The 19850-nt window shown below is 41.7% G+C and overlaps 1 protein-coding gene across 2 annotated transcripts in view; it reads left to right on the forward strand.

The window, feature by feature from the left end:
- Positions 1 to 368: 368 nt before the first annotated feature.
- Positions 369 to 19850, forward strand: part of prrc2c (proline-rich coiled-coil 2C) — a 35694-nt gene continuing 16212 nt past the window's right edge. For both annotated transcript variants that reach the window (XM_056262767.1, XM_056262768.1), the window contains exons 1-15: positions 369 to 749; positions 11416 to 11585; positions 12217 to 12394; positions 12524 to 12636; positions 12802 to 12927; positions 13075 to 13370; positions 13483 to 13562; positions 13745 to 13881; positions 14334 to 14421; positions 14514 to 14685; positions 14802 to 15381; positions 15942 to 16117; positions 16309 to 16555; positions 16807 to 17017; positions 17149 to 19563. In XM_056262767.1, coding sequence (XP_056118742.1) covers positions 11471 to 11585; positions 12217 to 12394; positions 12524 to 12636; positions 12802 to 12927; positions 13075 to 13370; positions 13483 to 13562; positions 13745 to 13881; positions 14334 to 14421; positions 14514 to 14685; positions 14802 to 15381; positions 15942 to 16117; positions 16309 to 16555; positions 16807 to 17017; positions 17149 to 19563 — 4934 coding nt within the window. In that variant the 5' untranslated portion in view covers positions 369 to 749; positions 11416 to 11470. The remainder of the gene's footprint in view (positions 750 to 11415; positions 11586 to 12216; positions 12395 to 12523; positions 12637 to 12801; positions 12928 to 13074; positions 13371 to 13482; positions 13563 to 13744; positions 13882 to 14333; positions 14422 to 14513; positions 14686 to 14801; positions 15382 to 15941; positions 16118 to 16308; positions 16556 to 16806; positions 17018 to 17148; positions 19564 to 19850) is intronic.

Here is a 19850-nt window from a genome sequence, read left to right on the forward strand (position 1 = left end):
TCCATGAATTTTGATAAGGAAGCTTTACATGGGTAGATTTTGTGAAGTATTTTAAAAGTGTAGGCCTACCTCTTTAACTCTATTCAGCATACAAAATGTAAATAGATTTAAATGCCTCTTTCTTTCCAATGAATATCAGCGATCTGTGCATTCAAAAAAGAATTCCCTCTAGGAGAGATTTTATGATTGGATTGAAAAATGAATCTGATATTTTTATTATTACAGGAAAGAGAAAATAGTTTGATAGTTTTTTAATAGACAGAACAGTATAAAGGGCGCCACCTGCTGTGTCTTACATGTTAAAGTTGCGTCTGTGGTCGCTGACGCTGCGCAGCGCCTGTACGCGGTGACGTCAGGCTCTCGTGGGTTGGCGCTCTGCCATCTTTGATTGTGCGACAGGCCGCGGCGCGAGCGGGGCCCTCTCTCGAGCGCACGAGACACCGCCAACCGCCCGTTACTGCTCACCTCACACCGGCCGCGCGACCAGACAGAGATAAACGCAAAGAAAACGACAGAGAGAGGGATAAAAGGGCTTCTCTCTCTTTTGTGGAGGAGGTTTTGTGAGTCGCTAACCGCTCGGCTAGTTGGGACTAGCATAGCACGAGCTTTTGTAATCCACAGCCGGCCTCTCTCTCTCACACACACACACACACACACACGCTCCAACACAATACAAAGGACCAGGACTCAGACCTTCTGGACGGAATAAACGATATTCCTGAAGAGAGTGACGGGACCGGCGGAGACAGGTATGTTAACGGTTAATCAAAGTGCTGCTGCTGTAACGTTAACGTTAGTGTATGAAGAGAAAAGAATAGTCTAGCTAATGTTAGCACTGCCATGAGCAACGACAAATCACGCAAACAAAACCCATTTTCTTGTTCTCTCACACAGGTCAGCATTATTATGGGCAGGTTTAGTGTAGAAATTGCGGAAAGATGACTGCCGGAGGCAGAATTTGGGGAAGAATGGGGGTTTGGAGGCCACCTCACTGGGCCCACTTGACCAGCCCATTTCAATAAATGACTAATTTTGTCGGCAAAATTGGTGGAATTTGGGAAATGGTTTGACTAGTTAAATAATGTTTGTTGCATCCACACGACCTCAACTTGGTAGTTATATTGTTGCATTTTAAAGCTGAAAGGCAAGTTCGCAGTCATGAGGAAGACACTAGTTATCCAGTGTCCTATTCTTGGTTGTGCAGAGGTAGGTTAGCCAAAGGTGATGGCTCACATGACTATTACAGTACATCAAACAAAACATTAAAATCAGGGCATGCAAACGAGGAGCCACAACTTCCACTTTACCACATGCAAGATACACGCATGCTTATTCCCCACCATGTTGACTTATCAAGCATATTCTTGTGATTTAACCCTTTAATTGCATTCTGTTATATTTGATGCATGAAAGCTGCTAAATTATCAACAATACTTTGCTCTTTTTTAACAATCTTCTAGATGCTGATTGATAATTCATATTTTAGTAAAAGTAAAAAGGCCTTTTAGTATAATTGTAAAAAATGTCTACCCTCAGGTCGTGTACATGTCTTTTTGCTGTGAAATATTGAATGAATTAAGTAAACATAACTTATGTTAGTAATATTTCAAGATGAGCATTTACTGGACTAAAGCAGCTTAGGTTTTAATAGCAGACCTATTATCCATATGTAATTTTTTAGAAAAAACTTGTATAAAATAATAATGTATAAAATATGAGGTTTTTTTTAGGAACATTTATTTCTACATCTCTCTAGCAGCATTTGTATTGTAAATGTTCTGACTAAATGTTCTGACTGTTTCATATGTCAGGCTTTAAGGGTTAAACTTACAACTTGCCATCAGCAGCTATCTTAATGGATACTTCATTCTTGTGTGATCCACATCACAAATTACTCATTCCTTCTCTATGCATGATGTTTTGTGGGCCTTGAAACCGTAGATCCATGAGATTTTGTGAAAACGGCATTAAACTGAGCAAGTCAGAAGCTTTTAGGGTCAAAGCACAACAGTCCTTCAACAGAAGCAGATAGATACTTGAGCATCAGTGGAGAAAGACTTGAGCATTTAACTCCCACTTAAAAGAACTCTACATATCCATAAGAGGAAATGCCACCAAGGACACCATTGGTTGAAACAAGACCAGCCTTGATGGGTGTTTTTAACAAAGAAAGGAATGAAGCTGCAGGAACATCAGATCAAGTGAATGTTTTGAGGCTTCCTGGTAACGGTGGATCTTTTGAGCTGTGAGGTATCATAAGAGTGCTTTCTTCATTGCTTTAAGAATGCCCCCTTCAATTTATTGAAAATATATTGACTTAACTCATCCCTCAGGGGTTGCGGCTCAGTGCAGTGATTGCTTGGATGCTCATTTGGGAATATCAAAGGAAAGCAGCAATTGGCTTATGTATTTGGGAGGCAGATGGCCTGGTGATGGGGGTGTGAATGGATGTCAGAGGTTGGGGTTGAAAGAATAAAGATGTTTTAATTGAAACCTCAAGTGAATCTCACCATCTCAGACCAAGTTCTTCATTACTTAATACAACTGCCAGTATGTTAGTGTTCCTCTGTTTACAGCACAAGTAAAATGTGTCACAAGCCTGGAATGTGGTGCCTAAAAGGCACTTTTTCCAGCCTTAACCATTTTGGTCTTAAACATCCAAAAATGACTCACAATCTTTAGGGGGTTTTATCCATTCATCCGTCTGTCTCTGGCTCCTGGCAGTATGGAATAAAGAGGCAATTGAATGATACCCTAGACTTTGCGTGGTCCCTTCGGTTGGGTTTAGCTACAGTACCTGTAACCTTTCTTCCCTCTACAAACCAGACAGCTGTATTGATGATGGCTCTTGAGGTCTGGTCTGGATTGAAGGGAAGTTGGCATTTAGCTGGTGAAGCTGCGCACAATTTTTCCTCATTGAAGTGTTTGCTATAACCTAAAGTAAAAGATGACTGCTTTCACTTTCATTTTACCTTGTCTTTCATTACTCCTGTCTTGTCATGGGACTTTTCCTTTTTGTGGAGCTGGTTTGCATTATATGTTTAGTTTTATGCACTATTTGTACATATTAGGAGTGTGCGATATGAAAAAATTATATCTCGATAACGATAAGACAATATTTTGCTGTTTGTGTTGGTACCTTTACTTAAAGTTTTTGATATTCTTCATATTCTGTGTGGTGGTTAGTTTTGCAGCAATGACAAATTCTCTTTTCCAATGAGTTTAAATAGATTTTTACCTTTATGAGAATTTTTACCTTTATAAAATACTTTATTTTTATTTTTATAAATTGACCTAATTAAATGTTTGTGTAATACTTCATACAACATATTTTGTGTCATTCTTTCTTACATTTAATCAATAAATGTAATTAGAGTAATAAGACACAATAGGGCTGTTACCAATCAAATGAAATCAGTATCAACAAAATTCATCTTTGCAATGCAGAGGAAAGACTGAAGCTGCATCTGAAGTGGAATTTAGATGCAGGTACACAGACTGTGTAGTGCAGCTCAGAGGGAAATTAATGCATTTAACCTACTAAGGCATAAATAAATATTTTGTTTTAAACCTAAAATGTTAAATTGATATTTTGAAATTATTTAAAAACTATAGATACTAAGATACTTTTTAAATGTGAAATTATAACCACCAGTAGGTGGCTGTAATTCACTGTTAATGAGAGTCATTGAGTTTCAATTGATTCATTCAAACTGCTGATTCATTCAGGAACAAAGTATTTGACGTTCACATATCGTGTCTTTTGCGTGCTCAAGTTCTTCATTTCAAATGTAGGCGCACTGCAAGCTCGCTCCTAACGCTAGTGTTTTTTCCAGGCGCAGCGAAATAAAAAAATCACAATTTTTCAGAATGCCTCAAGCATTCAAGCAGGTAATTTGACAAGAACCAACCTATCAGCTTCACCCTTTCCATAACCACATTGAAAGCTCAGTCAACATGAAGGATGGGGTGCAGCCAAACACTGTTTTTTTTCCCCTTCTCCGTAAATAAATCTTGTACCAAGCTTTTTTCGGTGGTGGTAATTCATTTATGTAACTTTCTTGTCGTTGTGGAGAGAGCAGTTCATGGTTGCATAGCAACGACAGACGCCATGTTTTTAGACACGATATGTGAACCCTTAAAGGGTTAGTTCACCAAAAAATTAAAATTCTATCATTAATTACCCTCGTGTCATTCCAAACCCGCAAGTTCCGTTCATCTTCAGATCTGTTTTCAACCCTCTACAATGCGAGTAAGTCACTCACATATGCGACCAAATCTCACACTAGGCGACTAAAACATTTCTTTAATTAGCCAATGGCTAGTAAATCTGAGAACTTTTTATCCGTCCGTTGACAGCTATGCAACTACCGCTTTGCTTCAAAAAGTTAAGTGATAGTAAAACTTATCCAAATTAATTCAATTTTTCTGGAGACTTGATCTCTTTATGAACAGATTTAATTTAGTCATTAGTAATTTATTCACACAGAAACATTGATCAGCGAACAAAAACAGAAACTCAACGGCTTGACGCGTGAGAACATACCTCATTGGTTCTTGCTAGGGGTGTAACGATACACAAAACTGACGGTTCGGTTTTCCCATGGTTTTGACGTCTCGGCTCGGTTTAGAAAGCTAAAATTGCTTCTTTTTTTTTCTTCTTTTTTTTTTAAACAGTAGGGCTGTCAACTTTAGTCGTTTAGTCGACTAATCGGTCGATGTCGACTGACATTCTTATTGGTCGACCATTTGCTTTTTCTTTTTTTTTACTAATAGAAAGAAATTTTCAATGATTTACACCTTGATATTTATTCCTTTTATAAGCAGTTATATATTACTGTATTCTAAATATAATTAGCCTATGGTTTATCCCCAACTTTAAATGCTTTAATTTAGGCTATTTTGTAACAGCGCCACAGTTTAGCGCACACATAGAACACTCGGTTCGCACCTGTGGCTGGCTGCGCTGCTGCTTCGTGCTCAGTAAGGGATATAGTTTAGCTGTATTCATTCAGTTAGAACGCTACTTGTTTCAGTTTTTATACACTATATGTTTTTATCTCGATGCGTTGTGGACGCACTTGGAAAAAAAAAAGCGGGTCACACCGCCTTGCTTCCATCATGAGCGCGCACACCGCGCGCCTACATTTGAAATCGAACTTGAGCGCGCAAAAGACGTGAGCAGTCCCTTTAACGGCTTTATCATGCTGACTCAATAGATTGTGTTTTCTTGATATGTTTTTGTTTTTATTTGTACACTTGACGCATTTAAAAATAGCCTAAATAATGTAACAAAACGAAAATAAACCTATATGCGGTCCTACAATACAGCCTATTATTATTAGGATTGTTTTTTAGGCTCTTTGGGTTTTTTTGAGTGTTTGTTTTAAAACTCCTAGATCGGCTGGACAAAAGTTAACCCATAGCTTTGAAAGTAAAGAAGAATATACAGCCTGTATAAACGAGAGCTTTTGTTAGGATTTTTCATTGTGGCAGATAGCAGTTATATTTTTTGTAGCGCGTGGTCAGGTGCGCGATTGTGACTGTTACTATAGACAGTGCTCCTCACTTTTTGCAGTTAAAAAAATTCACTTAATTTTCAAAAAAAATTATTATTATTATAGTTTTATGTATTTTTGATGTTTTTTCGTTGTTGTTTTATAAATGCTCTATGACAATTGTTAAATGTTCAATCAAAACATCGCATCTTTTTTTCTTTTTTTTGTCGACTAATCGTTGCGCAGGACAAGACTTTGGTCGACTAAGGATTTCTTTGGTTGAATACAGTGGTTTAATGAAAAAAATGTGTCTTTGTCTTTAAATTAATTAAATTACAATTAAACGTTTTGCAAGGATTAAAAAAAATCTGCCAATGTAAACTATAGGGAGCCGCACATTACTATAACATTAAAGGTTAACAACGGAGCCTATACTTTTAGCCTAATTCAGATGCTATTTATTTTTTAGATATAATAATCAACACCCAACACATTGTATGAAAACATGTAAACTGAACGTAAGGCAGTTTTTGCGCTTATGTTTTTACTCTAATTTGTTATTGAAATATAATAATTGACACAGTTGCTGTAATTTTCATGAAAGATATTTCAAACGTACATTAAATAATCAAGATTAACAGGTTAAGTAAAACATAATATATAGTAGTGCTGCCGCGATTAGTCGACTTAGTCGACGTAATCGACCATGCAAATTAGTCGACGGCAATTTTTTTAGTCGATGTGTCGTTTTACTATTGACCGGCCGCTATTTATTTTTGGTCTCCCGTCACAAACGGCTCACTGTAATTCACCTCCACACACCAGTCTGTGCGCCGTGCGCGCCCTGCTGGTTTATCTGCTATCATTTTCCTTCACGTTCCCGCCCGCCTTCACTGCTTTGATATGAAAAATTGCGGAGGCAGGTGACGGAGCTTTCACAGTGGGCTCGTTTGCTGCGGTCCGAGTCAGAGCGCGATTGTTCCCGGCGCCCCCCGCAGCGTTGGTCTGGTTTCACACTCAATTCTATCGAACCCTGGTGAGTTTGCGTGCATCTTATGCCATCGCAAACGTGCACGGCGCATGATAGAAAACAGAACGCGGGTCAATATATTGTGTTTTTCAAACGGACTCTTTTGAGGAGACAGTGGATTTCCAAATGTGTTGCCCTGATTGCACGCGCAATGCGCGAATACACTGCAGACTCAACTCTCGCGTATCCAAGGTAAATCATCAACACTATCATCCCTTACATGTGTTTTATTTAACTAAATGCATCATAATCAGCTAAAACGCATGGGCAGGTTACTTAACTTCCTGAACAAGCGCTCCCGAGTCCGTGTTGCTTTCACATTCACGCGAACCGCGGCACGGCCCGCCATGCACGCAAGTGTAAACGCGAGCTACATAACTGCGTGCCTGCCTGCTTTCAGCGCGACTCATAGTGGGCTAGTCCAGACTCTTTCAATTCAATTCCAATTTATTTGTATAGCGCTTTTCACAGAAAATGCATTGCATCTACTTTACTATTCAGAGTGATGTTAGGCCTATCAGTTATGCTTTTCAGAAATGTACATAAATTAATCATTAGCTTACTGTACATTTTTTAAGGCAGAACAAAGAGCTAATTTAAGTAATACATACATGTTTGTTATTAGAGGATTAGATTAGGACTCTGACTAATATGGGTATAGCCTAATGGAAATGCAGATACTTAATGCTTAGATTGTTAATACATAATGTTTTTGAACAGGTGACATTTTATGTTTTGGTCCTTCAGTTGAGTTCAAAATAAAATGGACACAACGAAATAAACACTTGATTTTTTTTTAATTAGTCGTTTAGATTAGTCGACTAATCGAAAAATTAGTCGAAAGATTAGTCGTTAGAAAATTAGTCGTTAGTGGCAGCACTAATATATAGGCTAATAGTGCATTTATTTAGTGCAAGAGTTAATTTCTCTAGGAACCAACAAGTTGTGGACACTGAATGACTTCTGCTGAGGTAAACATAATACTAGTGACAAGCTATGCTGTTTTATTGACGTCTTTCCGCTGCTGAAACACTAATTGAGCGATTACACGAGTTATGATACCTTTCAGTAAGTTTACTGTATCTTTCAAAATACCTTCAGGTGTCCATTCATGTTTATTCTGTAACTGAGGAAGAGATGATCGCGTTTACTCGCACTCCGCGCTGCCGCTTGAAATGAGGAGCTAGTACAGTGATCTGTCACGCCACATCAAAGAGCACCAAAACGGCGTTTATTGTTTGAATTTCGTGATCAAATAGTCAGAATTTGAAAGATTACACCTTGCTTATTATTATTGGTGTTAATGGTGGTTAGGCTACAAAACAGACATGAGGTCCAATGAGCCGGGCTGGGCTACCGGGGGCGGGCGTGTTCGGTACGCCATGAGAGTATCACGATTCGAATCGTGGGTTCTGTATCGCGGTTTTTCGGTTCGAATATTGTTACACCCCTAGTTCTTGCAGAAGCTCAAACGTGCTGCATAACACGAGAATGAACCTCGTTGGTTCTCGCTCGTCAAGCGAACATGCTTAAGCTTGCATTTACCACAACTGATGTGTGAGATGATTGTTTATATGTGAATAAAAGCCTAAATTCAATCTGTTCATCTTATAAAGCAATCAAGTCTCTTCAGAAAATTTGGACAACCTCTTTATAAATACGTATTTGTTTTACAATCTTTTTATGAACTTTCTGAAGCATCAAAGTGGTAGCTGTAAACGGAGGGACATAAAGCTCTCAGATTTCATCAAAAAGATCTTAATTTGTGTTCTGAAGATGAACGAAAGTCATGGGTTGAAACGACATGGGTGAGTAATTAATGACAGAATAAATTTTTGGGTGAACTGTCCCTTTAATGAGTGAGTCATTGAAGCATAAAAGAGTTAGTTCACCCAAAAATGAAAATTCTGTCTGTAATTACTCACCCTCATGTTGTTCCAACCCCGTAAGACTTTCGTTCATCTTCGTAACACAAATTAAGATATTAAATCTGAGAGCTGGAGCACTCCTCCATATGCTTCTTAAGGGATCGAAACTGGCCGGCCCAAAAGTTATGAAAGACATCGTTAAAATAGTCTGAGTGACTACAGGGGCTCAACCTTAAGTTTATCAAGCGACGAGAATACTTTTTGTGCGCAAAAAAAACAAACAAAAATAACGACTTTATTCAACTATTAATTTCCTTCTCTGTTGGCCTCGAGATTTCACGTAGTGAAACTACGTAAACTTCTAGGTTGTACGTCACACGCATCACACACATGACCAGCGTCGGCCAATAGTGAGCCTACGTGTAACGTGCAACACAGAAGCTTTGCTGTTTATATATATATAGTCCTAGACTACATCAGGTGCGTCCACTCTCTAGGTGTGTTTGTAAACTGAGGTACATAGGCTACTTGTCAATCGCACATCGTTAAAACAATATTACGATGTTAGCAGCATAGATATAGGCCTACATATCGCACCCCTAATTTGATTTGTCATGATTGTTGCCTTTTAACTCTGTCCTAGAGGTGATCAACTGTTTAAAAATTGAGACTCATTGCTTCAGCATTCATTGATGATTTCAAATTAAAGCTGTGAATTTCTAACAGCTTCTAAAGATTTAAGTGTTCAACTGTTCATTTATTCTGTTCTGGATAGCACAATATAAATATAGTTATGAAGATATAGTGTGGCACTCACATTTCTTTGTGAGCAGACCAGTATTGTGGTTGTGCGGTGAATCTAATTGTGTATAGACATGTTGAGGTGACCCTGTTGCTTTCACTGTGCTGTCTTGGGATAAGGACTCATACCACATCAATTATGAATGGAGCCCCATGTGGCTCACTGTAGATTTCTGCACCCCCTCCTTTACTGTCAATGCACTATCTACACTGACATTAGCATGGCAACATGATATGCATCATTGATTTAAACCACTGAGATTTAAATATGTAGAGTTCTGACTCCCTTTGCAGTCCATCTGCTTCAATGACACCCAACTAGTAATAGACAGATACTGTATGTTTGCAAGGCAAACTATGTGGTCGATATTTTGAAATCTTAATGTGTGAAATATATTCAGCACATAAGATTCTGCCTCAAGCAGGAAGTTGGAAAGTTTGATAAAAGACTGATTGTGCACTTAATCTTTTAGTTATTTTCTGCAAGTTAGGGCCTTGGCCTTAAATAAACCTCCCAGTTTGAAGCACTAAATTAAATGTAGTAATGTTGTGAAACAAGTATAAAGGCTATCATTTGCAAATGCTGTGTTTAGGGAGAATTGCTTGCTCACATGCACATTTGTCGGTTTCTCTGTAGTTGCTCAACAGCCTAGCTTTTTCCATCCAAAGTTGTGAATTTAACTTGTGCACACAAAATTGGAATATCGCATAAAAAAAATTGTGAATAAAGCACCGATTCCATCCAGTGAGTCGAAGATAACAAAATTGTCACTTCTTGAAAAACCGGCGTTGGATATCACCAAGAAAAATAGAAGTTGCTGCAGTAGCCACTGTATATAACAATTTCGTACATAATAAATTACTTGCACCTCAGAGTGCGCAGACGACTGTTATCTTGCTTTCAGAGGCAGATGCTGCTCTCTGGGAACACATTCGTGTAAGACAATTTTGGGAGGTAATTATACTGAACCACTTTGATGACAGACTTTGCTCAAGCATTTCAGATCAACCAAAACAGCATGCTGTTCAGTGTTCAACGAGATCGATCTGCTGGTTGGTCCAGTTATAACATCCCATCGCCAAGTCTCATCTTTTTTAATGCGCATCAAAGAATTTGATGTTTCTGTTTCCATAGTTTATGCGCATGTTTTCTTATCGGATAAAGTTTATCCGACTCTTAGCTCAGAAGTTTTTTTTTATGTGCATTTTTTTTTAATGCACATTTTGGTGTTTCCATCCAGCATTTAAAAAAGAATTATGGGAATGATGAAAATGTGCATAAAATTAGGTATATGGAAACAGATAATGTCTCCTATAGGGGTGTCGCGGTGACGGAATTTCCCTTGCGGTAATTTTGAGTGGCTCAATAGCGTGATATACGGTATTACTGTCATTTAGTTATTTTTATTTATATTAATTTGTTGCTATATAAATAGGCTACGTGTTACGATGTGGTCAGCATACACAAAAACAAGAACATTTTCAGTAACCGAAACTAAACAGCGTCTCTGCGTATTGAAAGACTGTCACTCAGCGCGCAGTTACATTGTTACGCCAACGGACTGTCTTTGAGAGTCATTAAACCGTTCATTCAACGAAAACGTTCAAAAAAGCTGATTCCTTAAATGACAGATGTAATGAAACAAGGTGTTAATTATTTTTTAACTTTGAGCTCCACTTTTCAAGGCTCAGCTGACCAGCAATGCTTCGCTTTTGGGCAAAGCTGAAGCATTGCTTCACTTAATAGACACCAATGGCATTGATTCAATGCGTGTCTCGCTGCTTTTTTCCCCCCACGGCTTCCTCACGCTGTGTAATGCTGACCAGCGCTGACGCCATTCATGGTAAATTCCCTTGTATGTTAAAAGGATGATACGACAAATATTTCGTTTTCCTTGGAAACGGCAACCTTTTCACGAATATACATGACTTGACTTCAAAGGCAGACGCAGGTAATCGCACGCGCTCAGTCGATGAAAAAAGAAAACACACGAATATCGCGGTTGCTCCGGTTACTTGCATTCCTCTGCGGTTGTCCTGTCTGTAGCGCGGTACTGCAATATTGCGGTTATCGCGACAGCCCTAGTCTCCTGGTTATTGCATTGTAGCTTGCTCAGGAAATATAGCTTGAAACACAGAGGTGCAGGTAGATATTAGAGAAAGTATCTGGTTTTACTGTCAGCTCACTCAGTCTTTCATTTCTTGGTCTCTTCCTTAGGGGCTGGTTCTGAGGGGTGAGGCCGCAGGACCAGACTCAATGAGTTTCCAGCGAAATGTCCGAGAAGTCAGGGCAGAGCACCAAGGCAAAGGATGGCAAAACAAAGTATGCAACCCTTAGCCTTTTCAACACGTATAAGGGCAAGTCTCTGGAGACCCAGAAAACTGCAGGTGAGTCAACTGACCATTCTTAGATATTGTTGTTAATTACCAAGATCTCGGTAGTGGAGTGAATCTCTTAACCTATTAAGAACATTTCCATGTTACTTTTCCCCTCAAAATTGGAGGCGGTAAACTGCATATTTTGCATTAGAAAAAATTAAGCAAACGGGGAAAAAACATTTACGTTTTAAATACAATAATTAATGCAATAGCTTTTAATACAGACAATGAACTACCTTTATTTTGTGGTGAAATGTGCATGTCACAAAACATGCCAAAATTACAAGTAGCTCATGATAATTTGCACTCCAACCAACTCTTAGTATAAGAATCGTTCATTGAGAAGAGTGTCAACTAAGTGATGTAGTGAAGTTGTTGAATTGTCATTTATTGAGCTCCCCAATCAGCCTCCTGTGTGTTGCTGGATCAAATAAGCAGCCTTTGTCCTCTTAGTACTCACTGTGAATTCCTATGAGCTTTAGCAGATAGAGAGTGCCCAAAACATTTCTTATAAGGTTATAGCTGCAATTAATGATGTTCTTGTTAAATTTTGGTCTGAAAACTATAGTTAATTTTGTCTTAATCAAAAGATCAGTGAGTAATTGTTAAGGCTAATGAAATGTATTTTTTTCCTCCTTAGTTGCCGCCAGACATGGGCTCCAAAGTTTGGGCAAAGTTGCCGTTAGTCGACGCATGCCCCCTCCAGCTAACCTGCCCAGCCTGAAAGCTGAGAACAAAGGCAACGATCCCAACGTCAGCATCGTACCCAAGGACGGAAGCGGATGGGCCTCCAGACAGGATCAACCAGGAGACGAACGGTAAAACTACACCTTAAATGATGGGTGTATTGCCTGTTGCAAGATTAGTTTTGGAAGTTATAACACTCTAGTTCCAAACATACTCCTTTAGATTTCGGTGTTCCATTAACACTTCTCTTATAATTATAGGCAGCAAGAGACCCCTCCACCACAGCCCAAGCCAACTGTGCCCCAGATCCCTGATGCCCCTCTGGGTGGCAGCCGCTCCTGGGCCAACAGCAAACAGCCTGGGCAGCTGGACGGTAAGCCTTTTCTTCTGTAAACCATTTCATTGTTGTTAGAGTATTCTCAAAATACTTCTCTGTGAACTGTAAATTCTTATCTAAGCAAATATAAGTAGCAGAATTATCAAAATTATGTGTTTTAAACTGCTAAAGCCAAGTGCTTCAATGGCGCTGTATGTGCAGGAGCTCCTCGGATGAGCAGTCAGTTCCATCAGGAGTTTCCGAGTCTGCAGGCGGCTGGTGAGGTGGATAAATCAGGCGATCAGGAAGATGAGCCCTATGGACCGGGCCCCAGCCTCAGGCCTCAGAGTAATTGTCCTCCCCATTCACTCACAAGCTTTGTGTAACATCCCTGATACAACTGTTTGAAATAATATTCAACAATTTCTTAATGATAAAAAAAATATTTTCATGTGCACTCCCTTATTGTGGTCTTTAATGCCTATTACCAACTAGATGTGGGTAGCTGGCGAGAAGGTGGAGGCAGGAACTTAAACGTTGCTCCCAGCCCCTCAGAGACTGACAGTAAGCCCTCTGAGGAGTCGGGCATGGGTAGAGGCACACCATCTCCCTCTGGGGACTCTGATGAGTCAGGAAAACCCTCTGCTGGTGAGGGCAGAGAAAAGAGGGATGCAAGGGACAGGCTCCCACCTACTGCCCCTCAGCATAAACTTAATGGTGGCCAGCAACCACCGGGAGGGATGTCATCGCAGTTCCATGCTGCCCAGTTCAGGAGCATGATGCCGCCATATGTGAGTGATTGTTATTTAACCATTGTTTATCATTTCTTCTACCTCCTGAGATGTGGCATGCTGCTATATTTTTTTATTTGGCAGTGCTATTTTAATGTGTGCATCTTTTCAGATGTTTAATGCTTACCCTCGAGGGCCTTTTCCTCCTGTACAAGGCAGCTTTAGATACCCTGGACCACCCGAGATGTCTAAGTAAGTGGTCCCATAAGGTCTAAAACTAAACTTAACTGGCTTTAGATGGAAAAGTTAAAAGTGGAAGCAGTTGAAAGACAATTTCTATTAAACAAGACAATTTGGTATTTTGGGATACTTCCAGGACATTAGGAGCTTTGTAAAATCTCGCTTTCTCACGTTTTTCTCTCTTCTCCACCTAGGGGTCCACGATCTGGAAGACCCGCACAACCTCCCTCTCAGCCATGGCATCAGGATCCAGACAGGCCATCAATTGTTAGTGCCACTGAATTAAAGGAGCTAGACAATCTGGACACTGATGCTGATGAGGGTTGGGCAGGTGAGAACTATCCATTAGATAGGTTTTTTTTTTTTTTTTCATAGTTTGTGGTAGGGTTAGGTGGAGGATGTACAGTGCAACAGTAGAAATGTCTCAGTTGTTAGAGGTTGCTATACCATTTATATGGCTATCAGCTTGACATAAAACGGGAATCATTGAATTCAGAATTCAACTTCTTTAAATGTGGCTCATCCAGTCAGAATTTATAGTCAATACCTGTTGTTAGTTTTTAATTCGTAATGCAAAGCATCCATTTTTGCAACAATGTCGGTACTTCATGTTATGAGTGGTCTTACATTTGAAAGGTCATGGGTGCGTACCAGAAGATAAGTACAAAATAATCAAAATAAATGATTATGAAGTTTTTAATTCCCAGGCTTATTAGATATTGCCACATTTTATTTCATATTTAAATCATTATCCATTGAGTCACCATTTTTGGTCTTATTTAGGTGCCCAGATGGAAGTTGACTATACTGAGAAACTGAACTTTAGTGATGATGAGGAGAACCATTCAGCTAAGGAGAAAGGCGATGGCTGGTAAGCACTCATATTTGTATGGAATAAAAATTGCAGAACGCATTTGGGCATAGTGAAAATTGGTCCTATAAAACTTTCTTGCTAAAACACAGGGAGTGGATGACTAAAGTTGATCGTATGCGAACACGAAAAATTGATGTCCAGGAGGGATGGAAAGAAGGAGCAGAGGAGAGGAGTGATGGCAAGAGTTCATGGGTGGAAAGTGGAGATCCCAGGGCTCCCTCCCCTGGCAATCTTGTCCATTATAGCAAGATGGACCAACAGGTATGGCGTGCACTGGGACCATTCTCTGATTTGACAAAGTTAGCTGAAAACGTATTTTATTTTTTTTAGCTGCTTTGTTTTTTGTCTAATTTCCAAAAAAATATATTATTGTGCAGGGACAAACTGTTGGACGTTCTGTGGGAAGTGGTGGCCCACGTGTTACAAAGCTGCCCACTTCAGCACCCCCTGCTGGTGAGGAGGAAACGGAAGCATGGCGACAGAAACGGAAGAAGCAGTCAGAGCTCTCGGAAGCAGTAGAGCGTGCTCGCAGACGGCGTGAGGAGGAGGAACGGCGCATGGAAGAACAGAGACTTGCTGCCTGCAAAGAGAAACTCAAACAACTGGAGGAGAAACGTCGACCTTCAACTACAGAAACTTCTAAACCAACTACGCAAGCTCATGATGACCACCAGGAAGTGACTGAATCTGTGCCTAAACAACCTGCTGATACTCCACCCCCTCAGCCTGCACCACCTCCCCCTGCACAACAACCCTGCCTTCCCATGCCAAACCATCAAAGGACAGAGCCCACTGTGGAGGAGGTGCCACAATTTCTTACTCGGCAACCTAGCCCTCCTGTTCATAGGACTGCCCCAGAACCCCAAAGCAAGGTTGATACTGCTGGTAGTGAGGAAGTGCATAGACAAGTGGATAGACAACCAACCAGAGACTACTTCAGTGCTGAGGAGCCCAGAGGTAAATGGATTGAAAACATCATGTGCGGTTGATGTGATTTTGCTGGTACAGTTCACCATCAGGATAAAAGCAGTGCATCCTTATTGATATTTAATTAGCATTTTTGGATGCTCCCATCACTGTTATTACACAGAGTGCATTTCACATAGAGGTTTGTCTCCAAAAGTGTACCTTTTTGCATGTATAGCAATACATTTGCTGTGTATAAACTCAAATGGCTTTCTATTGCAGTGAAGGTTTAGTTGTAAATCTAAAGAATCAAATGGTTTAATGTACAATGTGAAAATAAGACCAGCCAGGGTAGGGTGTAAAATCTTGTTTGGACCAAACAAAGCAAGTGTGACAAGAACCTTAATTACGCTCACCTGGTTTGATGCATACAATAAATTGGGATGGACTTTTCCTGTAGTGTAGCTCAAAAATAGCGCATGGCACTAGCAACGCCAAGGTCATTGGTTCAATCCCCTGTCGCTTGGGATAAAATCTTCTGCCTGATGTGTAATAATTCTTATACAGTGTGCTAGTTTTAGATTTAAAATTGTCTAATTTTTTTGTTTCAGTTGAGGATCCTCAGTTGTCTTTGTCCAGACTGGATCATTCTGTTAATGAAGATACACCTCTTCCATCTCAACTGGAAAATGAGGGGGAGACAGGGACAGCTGTTCGCCCTTCTGTCACCTCTGGATACTCAAAACAGTTCCAGAAGTCTTTGCCACCCAGGTTCCTTAGACAACAGGTGCTTACACACTGTCCTGGCTTTGTTTGTTGCCTGCTTCCTTTTTAAGCATCAATTTTAGTTTGAACCCTGTAAAGATGAAAATATATAGTTTGTTCAGGTCACCTGTCAGATATTATTTGACAACCGAAGTTCTTTGTAGTAATTCCTGCTTTAATGTAGTTAATTGTTTTTCTTCTCAAATTCTTTAGGAACAGCTTAAACAACAGCAGTGGCAGCAGCAACAGCAGCAGCAGCAGCAAGGTGGAGGGGGTCCAGTCTCTCCCTCAGGGGGTTCTGTTCCCCCTCAGCACAGATCCCTATACCAACCTCTTGGCCCCCACCACCAACACCTAGCCTCGATGGGCTTTGACCCACGCTGGCTAATGATGCAATCTTATATGGATCCTCGTATGATGTCTGGACGGCCACCAATAGACATGCCTCCTATGCACCCCGGTATTTCTTGCAAACTGAAATTGTTTCCTTTCCTAGTAACTAGGTAACAAACCCAATCACTGTAAATTATTTAAAATGTACAGTAACAAATTTCCTCGTTTTCATCTTACGCTCTTTCACTTCCTTGTTTTTCTTTTAAAATACGTCTTCAGTTTTAGTATTGTGAAAAATTATTTCTGACATTTTGTTTTGGAGCAATTGTTTTGCTGCTTTCTATATCTGCAGTCGTTGTAACTATTTTTCATCATCAGGGAGAATGCCTCCTAAGCAGCTGGTACGACGAGAGCCCGCAGACAACAGCAGCTCTGGATCAGACACTTTTGATCATCTGACCCGACCAATCAGAGAACACGGAGTTCCCAGTGAGCCTCGAATGGTTTGGGGTTCTGACCCATATCCCCCAACAGAGCCCCTGCCTTCCTCTGCCACTGCTAAAGGACGAGAAGATGGCAAGGAGCCAAGGTGAGAGACTGCAGTGTTTTAGAACAAAAATATAGTTATACGATTTCCCCCACTGTTAGAAATAACCTGTTGATCAAGTGCTAAGATGTTTTTCTAAGTGCTAAGATGTTGTTTTCCTCGTCCCCTCTTAGATTGGATGCTGGTCTGGAGCTGGATAGAGGTCTATCAGGTGTCTACCCTCAGGACCATAGCCCACTGGAGCCCCGGGGCAAAAGTGACTTCTTCAGGGATTCATCTGAAACCTTATCTGCTTTTAGTCGTATTACCGAAGAGGTACCAGGTCTTTTACAGACTGACAGAACACCAGTCATCCCTTCCTTTGAACCTGAGGAGGTTAACCTATCCGGTGCAGATGAGGTTGAAGCCATTGGACAGGCTGTATTGAAACGGAGTATCTCTCAAGGCTCCAGTCACTCTTTGAAACTGGAAGAGCCCAGATTTGAAGGACTTATCATAGCACAGAAAACCTTGGAACTCCCTGATACTGTAGAAAGACCTGAGGACAAGTCCAGAAAGGAGCCTTTTGGTCAAGGGTCTGTGAACAACAGCCGTTCCACTCCTCCTGTGTCTAATGATGGTATGCACAAAACTGAAAAGCTTATTTTACCTGCGCCCAGCAAGCAGAAGTCAGAAATGCGCTGGGGATCCCGTGGATCTGGATCCGGGAGGAGAGAGGGTCCCGGAGGGGAGCGGCCAGTCAGGAGATCTGGACCTATTAAGAAACCTGTACTACGAGACATGAAGGAAGAGAGGGAACAGAGAAGAGAGAAAGAAGAGCAGCGAGGTGAACGGTCCAAAAAAGAGGGTGCTACTTACAAAGGTGTTCCTTCAGCTGCTGTAGAAGCAGGACTGAAAGAAGGATTGAAGCCATCTGGTGATGGGAAGAAAGTAGTGGTAGAACCTGAAGTGGAAGTAGCGACTGGTGGAGCAAAATCCAGAGATCTTCAGACAACTGTGGTTTCTACAGTCTCAACTGCTCCTGAGGAAAAGTCAGACATGCCTCCAACTAATGACAAACGTCCTGAACCCAAACTACCATCTCGCAAAGAGTCCAACCTCCCTCCCAGATCTTATCGCAGAGACGAGAGGGAGCGAGAGAGAGAACGTGACCGAGAGAGGGACAGAGAAGCAGAAAGAGAGAAGGACTGGCCATCTGATTATAAAGGCCGTGGTCGAGGAGAGTACTATTCCCGTGGCCGGAGTTACAGAGGCAGCTATGGTGGGAGGGGACGAGGTAGCCGTGGCCGGAGTCGAGGGGACTACCCATACAGAGAGCCACGGTCACGCTCAGACTTGCCATTAAGTGCCACGGGGACTGCAGGGTTCCGCTGCCGGGAAGAGAGTGAAACCCGTAGTGAGAGCTCAGATTTCGAAGTCTTGCCCAAGCGCAGACGTAGACGAGGCTCGGACACAGATTCTGAAAGTGAAGGTAGAGAATCTGCCAGTGACACCGGAGCATCAGATCGCGAGCCCAGCGCAAAACCAAGCAAACCGATTCGTCGCGAGCTGACGGAATCACGATCATCTAAATCTGCCTCCGGATTTGCAGCTGGACCTATTTCGGAAAAACCTGGGTCTCGGGATGAGGATGGGCGACCTAAACCAGGTTTTCTGTTAAAGGGTGAGGCTGCACGCCGGGGAAAGGGTAGTTTGCACAGCAGGCGAGGTGGTGGCAGGGAACGGGGTGGCCACAGATCTGCTCCTTTCCGTCGGGCTGCTGTCAAAGAGGGCTCACAGTGGCCCTCAAAGCCCATGGAGACATTTCGACCAGAGGAAGCCGAGACCTCACGTACTGATAGCACACCCTCCGAACGACGTCACGCCAAGTATGATAACAAGAAGATCGGAGAGGGTGGACAAAGCATGAGGGAGAGGCCCCGGAGACCAAGGGCAGCCCGTCCACCCAGACAGGACAAGCCCCCACGATTTCGGAGGCTTAAAGAACGTGAAGCTGCAGTTTTTGCTGGTGAAGCTACTCCTGGAATGCCAGTACCTACGTCTGTCTCCCCGACACGGTCTAAAGCTCCTGGAACTCTGGTCACTTTGCCCGAGAGAGTGGTTGATGCCACTACAGCACCTTCTCTCACTCCTGATGTGACTTCGCCTGAACTTTCTGTCACAGAAACGGTTGTTCCTGAAATGGGAGCCACTACTGTAGTTGCTGCTGGCAGCAAATCACCAGACTTGTCCAATCAGAACTCATCTGACCAGGCCAACGAGGAGTGGGAGACGGCCTCTGAGAGTAGTGACTTCAATGAACGGAGAGAGCGAGAGGACAAGAAGCAACTTGAAGCGGCCATGACCGCCACTACTTCCTCCTCCTCTGTGCCCACACTGATCTCTGGGGGACAGAGCAAATCCCCCACAGAAAGTGTGGCAATCCCAAAACGGGAGTTAGCCTCAGCAGCCAAGAGGAGCTTCTCCAGCCAGCGGCCTGTCGATCGACAGAACCGCCGGGGAAATAGTGGGCCTAAAACAGGTCGAGGCTTCCCTGGAGGCAAGAGCGAGAGAAGGGGAGGATCTGGAGCCAAATCGGGACGCAGGGGGTGAGTCCTGAACTGCGTTGTCCTAGGAAGTAGAGATTCTGAGTTTAAATATGGCAGTTTATAGTCTATCTGTTATGCTTTAAGGCAAGCATCAGTGTTACTTTGCTTATACTTCAAATTCAATCCGGTACGGCCTCTGTGCGTTAGTTTAGCACCAACCCTAAATTAAACATCTGAACCAGCTAATCAAGTCTTCAGTATTACATGAAACATCCAGGCAGGTGTGTTGAGGCTAGTTGGAGCTAAGCTCTACAATATGTTGGCCCTCCATAAGCAGGATTGTACAC

This window comes from Rhinichthys klamathensis, unplaced genomic scaffold, assembly GCF_029890125.1.
Source record: "Rhinichthys klamathensis goyatoka isolate OS25496 unplaced genomic scaffold, OSU_Roscu_1.1 h1tg000196l_1, whole genome shotgun sequence".
Classification (NCBI taxonomy): Eukaryota; Metazoa; Chordata; class Actinopteri; order Cypriniformes; family Leuciscidae; genus Rhinichthys; species Rhinichthys klamathensis.